The sequence below is a fragment of the Culex pipiens genome, chromosome 3, assembly GCF_016801865.2.
Source record: "Culex pipiens pallens isolate TS chromosome 3, TS_CPP_V2, whole genome shotgun sequence".
Taxonomy (NCBI): domain Eukaryota; kingdom Metazoa; phylum Arthropoda; class Insecta; order Diptera; family Culicidae; genus Culex; species Culex pipiens.
The window spans coordinates 171,514,736-171,520,745 of record NC_068939.1 but is presented as its reverse complement, the minus strand read 5'-3'; the positions used below and the strand labels follow the sequence as shown (position 1 = coordinate 171,520,745).

General features: G+C 41.0%; 1 protein-coding gene across 1 annotated transcript; it reads right to left on the bottom strand.

Annotated features, from left to right (window-relative positions):
- Positions 1-3,616: 3,616 nt before the first annotated feature.
- Positions 3,617-5,018, bottom strand: LOC120423976 (cytoplasmic 60S subunit biogenesis factor ZNF622). Its single transcript, XM_039587971.2, has 2 exons — positions 4,096-5,018; positions 3,617-4,034 (listed from the first exon to the last, which is right to left on the bottom strand). The coding sequence occupies exons 1-2, from the start codon at positions 4,879-4,881 to the stop codon at positions 3,678-3,680; spliced, it is 1,143 nt and encodes a 380-aa protein (XP_039443905.1). The 5' UTR covers positions 4,882-5,018; the 3' UTR covers positions 3,617-3,677.
- Positions 5,019-6,010: the final 992 nt, after the last annotated feature.

Genomic DNA, 6,010 nt, shown 5'->3' with positions numbered 1-6,010 from the left:
TGATCAGAACAGTATAGCTCTGGTTCCTTGCGAGTGTCCTATTTTCTTACCTCCACGTTGGCTTGGTTTTCATGATGACCTAGCTGGTGGCCTGTGGAAACGGATCGTAAACCTTTGACCACCGCGGGTCAGAGTCGAGACGGCTAAAAGAAAGGGGCGCGACAATGTGGGAAAGGGAAGAAATTTGTGATTGTAGACGGTATTGTTTCGATTCGCAGTATGTTGAGTCAACTGCTGTGGATGTACCTGAACGTCGCAGAACGGGGTTTCTCTTCTTTTCATTCTCAGCTACCACCTATCTCCTGTTTTTATTTTGCTCTACTGATTCGTACTTCTTCATTCATTCTTCTATATTAATCATTTGATTCTGATTTTACTAACTTTTGATTCTCTTATCTCTCAAAGCTTTTCCACTCTTTTTTACCAATTGATACTGCTGTAACAAACTTTGTTTTTTTCCTTAAAAATATAATTTTCCTTAATGTACTAGTAATATCAAGTCTATTTATCATTCGCCTAATCTTTTTTGATTTTATTGCGATTTTTTTTATTTGAATAATTCTTTATCTGTCCTTTAAATTATCATTACTATAATCTTAGCTTGTTTTGTATCTCTTTTTATTAACTATTGTTTAATTTTACATCTAATACATCTAGCTTCTCATTTTTATTCTTTAAAATACGCTCATCATTCTTTTACTATTGATTCTTGATTTTTATAAAATAAATTCTCTTTTACTGTCTATTGTTTTCAATCTTCACCCTTTTTTTCAAACAAGTGAGGTTTGAGCCCTTACTCAATTTATGGAATGGTTAAAGAATTAACACAAATATTACTATTGTATTTTTGGTAAACTTTTATAACATGCTTAGGACCAAAAATTGTAACAAAACACCGCGACAAAAGAAATAGCAACATATAAACACGACTCAACACTAGGAAAGATTTCAGGAGAAAACAATACACAGTAAAATAACAACTAGTTTTTGAATTCAAACTAAAAATAAAACAGTTTTTGCTTTAATGAAAGTTGATAGGCACACTATAAATGATTAGGCGCTTATACTTACATCAAACCCTATGTAATGTACCACCCCCGGCCGAGTTAAAATGCGTAACCGGAAAAGAAGGTGTGCATGCCTGGCACGAACACTCAAAGCGTGTTCTAGCGTGTTGCTCGTACTGACTCAGAGCAAGGGTGAGATGTAGGTGTAAGGGCAGTGCGTGTTCGTCGGGAACCTGGTGCATAAGATCGGTCAAGGCCCGTTCTTACACTGAAAATTGCGAATTGCGAATTGCGATTCTAATTAGATTCCGTTTTAGAATTCGGATTGAGTTAACTGGGAAGAAATGCCATGTAGAATGGACCGTACAGTACCTACCTGTGCTTCCCCTGAAATGAAAATGGAGCGTGACGGAACAACAGCACGTAGAAAAATAAGGCATAATTGAATCAACAAAACGTTTTGTTGATTTGAAAATCAAGATTTTTGTTGAATCAACGCTAAACGTCAAAGCAACTTTTACAAAACAACAAAAGATTTTTGTGGAATTCAGAAAATCAAGGTTTGTTTCAACGCAAATTTGGCGTTGATTATATTCAACAAAAAAAATGTTGAATCAAACCCAAGATCAAACCTCGTACAGGCTGATTCAACAAAATATTTTTCTGCGTTAGCCTAAAAAAGGCACACCAAAACAATCGCTACAGTTCTGCCAGTTTGTTTTTTTTATACTTTTGCTCTTCTACTCATTATCTCAAATTGAAAAACGAATCTTTTGCTCCATGGACTGAACGAATTGGTTGAAATTTGAGTTTTTGCCAGGCATTTCTTTGCGTGACAGGAAAACGAAAGGAGCAGATTTAAAAAAAAAAAAACTTTACTTAATCCACCTTTAGGTGGTTGGTGCCTTCCTCGCATTCATACACCACACAGCCTCAAAAAAGTGTATAAATAACAATTATTTAATCAAAATATCTGAGATCCGGCCTCAAAAAAAGTGAATTAAAAACACTAAAGTACTTATAACTTTTGATAAGGGTGTCAGATCTTCAATCTTTTGAACGCGTTGGAAAGGTTTTTCAAATACCTTTCTAACAATATATAGCATGATGGGTTTTCTTACAAAAACCACCCTTTTTTACAATATTTCAAACTCTAGCCAAATTGTTCTTTTAGCATAACTTTTGAAGTACTTTTCCAAACTTCATAATATTTACTAGGGTCTTGTGGGACCTCAAGACGGATCGAATGAGACTAAAACGGTCCAAATCGGTTCAGCCAGTCCGGAGATAATCGTGTGCATATTTTTCGGTGCACGGACTCACATCCAGACACACGCACAGACATTTGTTCAGAATTTGATTCTGAGTCGATAGGTATACGTGAAGGTGGGTCTAAGAGGTCGAATAAAGAAGTTCATTTTTCGAGTGATTTTATAGCCTTTCCTCATTGAGGTGAGGAAGGCAAAAACCTCTCCCATTCAATGGCTTATTTCTGGAGCACATTGCAATTATTGAATCATAACAAAAATTAAATCTATCATTTTACAAAATCACATTGAAAATTGAAAAAAGAGACATTTTGGTGTAGCTCCGCTAAGAATCGGTCTAATGTGTGACTAATTAGCAATGGAATGCCAATCTGTTGCCGATTTATGACTTTTTGCTAGTGCTGGATGGTTACTTGGGTTACCTTATCAGCCTTTTACAACTGACGATGTCTCGGAAACTATTTGTCCGATTTTCAATGTAAAAAATGAAACTCTTACGAAATTTTGTGATAAAAAAATTTTCAATAAAAATAATTTAATTTTTTTAAAGTCATGCTTTACTTTTGAAAAGGTCTACAGAAATATAAAGTTTTTTATTTTATAGTGTAGACCTCGGTTTAGACCAAAAAATATTTTTTTAAATATGTTTCGAACGTGTACTGTAATTTACATACACATTGTTTAAAATTAATATTTATTTTTGAACGGATTTCAATGATTTCTGGAATTTGCTTCTGTTCCCATAAACTTTATTGTTATTTGTTGCTTTCATTTTCAAGTAATAAGTTGGGGTTATAAAATCAACTCTGCAAACACCAGATAAAAGCAATCTGGTCGTAAATTGAAATTTATAAACATCTCAAACGAGCACAAAAACGCTGCTTCGTTTATAAATGCCCAAGCAAACTAACTGCTAGCTTTGATTCCGTTCATGTTTTAGCTGCCATCTATTCCGTTGTTCCGCGCCCACAAAAAAAGTAAACCAGAATGGTAACAAAAGTTGCTCTCTTCGTGGCAATCGCCTGTTTGGCCACGTACCACATCAATCACGTGGTAAGAATTTTGTTTATTTTTCAAGTATTTCAGTTTTTAACACAAAATTTTCATTTTTACAGCACGGCCAAAGCCGCTCCCGCAGCGAGGTGTTTGGCGACGTGGTCGAGTACTTCGAGACGCTCACCGGCGGGGTGTTCAAGGTGCAGACGGCGTGGCCGGGCCAGCTGCGCGAGGATCTCGAGGGGATCGCGACCCAGCTGAAGGCGTGGAAGGACACGCGGGACGAAACGGTGCCGGCGATGCAGCAGCCCAGCTTCCTGATGCACCGTTAGAAATAATCACAAATTTTGTCTTTTTGAAATATTTTAATAAATTCAAAAATGTACACAGCTTTTGTATGAATCGCTTAGAAGTTGGTCTGCGCCCGGAAGTGCCGCTGCAGCTTGTTGGCCTTGACGCCGACTTTTTGCAGCAGTTTGGCCTGCTGGCGCTTCATGACGTGCATGTCGCGGGCGTTCCGCGCCACGGCTTCCTGCTGCGTCGAGGTCCAGCCCAGCGAGCGGTACTCGGCCAGCACTTTGTGCAGGCGCTGGGTGCTCTTCTTGGCCACGACGACGGCCCGGTTCGGGTTGATGCGTTGCTTGTAGTAGCGAAGGAGGGAACGGTGGCCGATGACGGCGCCCGACGGCAGCACCATCTGGAAGTCGTCCGCGTCCAGGGTGGGGGGAGCTTCCAGCTCCTCGTCAATGTCCATATCGTCGGCCTGTGAAGGAATTATTTTTGTTAAAAGGTGACTCCAGAAACGACCTTCAAGTAACACTTACGTGGTCCGGATAACTGCTGCTGTAGTCGTAAAAGTCCACGTACTCGGCTAGCGCGGCGCCCTCGTGCAGCATCTTGCAGTGACCCTTCTCGACCATGTGGTTCCGCACGGCGTCCAGCGAGTAGAACGTCCGACCCTTCTCGTTGCACCAGATGCAGATAAAGTCCCGGCAGATCTTCTCCGCCAAATACCCAAGCAAGCCCTCCACGTCGATGCAAAACTCCGCGTCCGGAATGAAGAACGAATGCTTCACGCTCATGTGCTTGACGTTCTGGATCAGGTCCTCGCAGTGGTTCAAACAAAACAGACAATCGTTGTTCTCGATCGGATTGTCCCAGTCCTCGTCGTTCCACTCGTCCGAATCGACCTCCTCCACCTCCCCGTCCTGCTCCATCATCACCCCATACTCCTTCTTCTCACGCGTCGACTTGACCGCAACCGACTGCTCCCCACTCTGACCATCCTCCCCCTGCTCCTTCAAAAACACCCGCAACAACTCCCGGTGCTTCTTACTGTCCAGATGCGCATCGTGCGAGTTCTTCGACTTGAACAGCTTCTTGCACGCCCGGCAGTACAGCGACTGGTCCTCCTGGGCGGCCGCGTCGTCGCTCTTTTGCTGCAGGATGCGCCGCTCAAACTCCTCCACGTTGACCGGGGGCAGCTCCGCGATCTTGCGCTTCAGGTTGTACCGATGCCAGTCCGTTTTGTAGTGCTCGCGCTGGGCTTCCGCGTTCGCGAACCGCACGCTGCAGTTCAGGCAGGTGAAGCTGGACGCCTGGCTGGCCATGGTGGTGGTGGTGGGCGACGGCGACGGGTTGGGCACTGGAGAAATTAACACGATACTTTGAACTTTTAGCGAGATAAAACAGGAATTTTGCGCAAAACTTTAGTAAAACGTGTTTGCAAGTTGTGAAATGTTGTTTTTGTTCGGGTGACGTTCGACCAGTTTGACGTTTTGGAGGGGAGCGAGATGGTTTTGGTCGATATATTGTCAGTGACGTACAAATAGTTTGAAAAAGTGGGATTAACTCGGAATGATTTAAACTTAAAAAAGGTAATTTTCTTGATTATATCTCAATTTTCAGCTTTTTTTGAAAATTGCTCAATTTTTCTATCTACTTAGATTTGTAACTGGGTGCAGAATAGTGGTTCGCAAAATGGCCTCAATTTAGAACTGTCAAAGCGGAACCAATTTACTGTTTGCAAAACTATACCAAGAAGTGGCAAGTATTGTAATCGATCTATTATTTATTTGGTCAGGAATAAAAAGTCGATGGCTTCGAGCATTTGAGGTACACTCAACCCCCGGTGGTTGGTCACTTTTTCGTTTGACACTTTTTTAGTTTGTACCCCGTTGGTTGGTCAAAGTCAAACTAAAAAGTGACGAATTGTCACTTTCTACACGGCGCTCATGCACACTATCAAAACAATCGTTTGAATCGTTAGTGTATTCGAAGTCAACAAATCTTTGGAAGCTGGTTGAAATCAAGATTGGCCCAATTCGTCGCTAACATTTCAATAAGCGCTAGGTCTCACGCAAAACCTATGTTTATGCGACGCTTTTTGAATTGTTAGCGAGATTGTTAGCGACAAATTATCAATAACTATGAATGGCACCTGCCAAATCATAATCTCGGAACTTCCATTCGGTTGATTTTCTGATTCGTAAAATTCCACCCACTTCTGATGCAATTTTTCTTCACGTGGAAATCAAAAAAGGCCTCTTTTGGCCGCCCATCGTTTAGTCTACGAACAAAAAAAAGCGAGAAGCACTTAATTTTTCAGCAAAAAATTTAACATCAATAGATTCAAAATGTTTCAAAATAAGTCACTTTAGCAGCAAAAACCCGATTTAATATCACCAGAGGTGAAATAGTGCCTTTCTTACAAAATGATGAAACTCCGAGAAATATATT

Coding starts and splice junctions, on each gene's coding strand:
- LOC120423976 (XM_039587971.2), bottom strand. CDS start 4,881: ATGGCCAGCCAGGCGTCCAGCTTCACCTGCCTGAACTGCAGCGTGCGG. Junction 4,035..4,095: donor GCAGCAGTTATCCGGACCAC/GTAAGTGTTACT, acceptor ATTCCTTCACAG/GCCGACGATATGGACATTGA.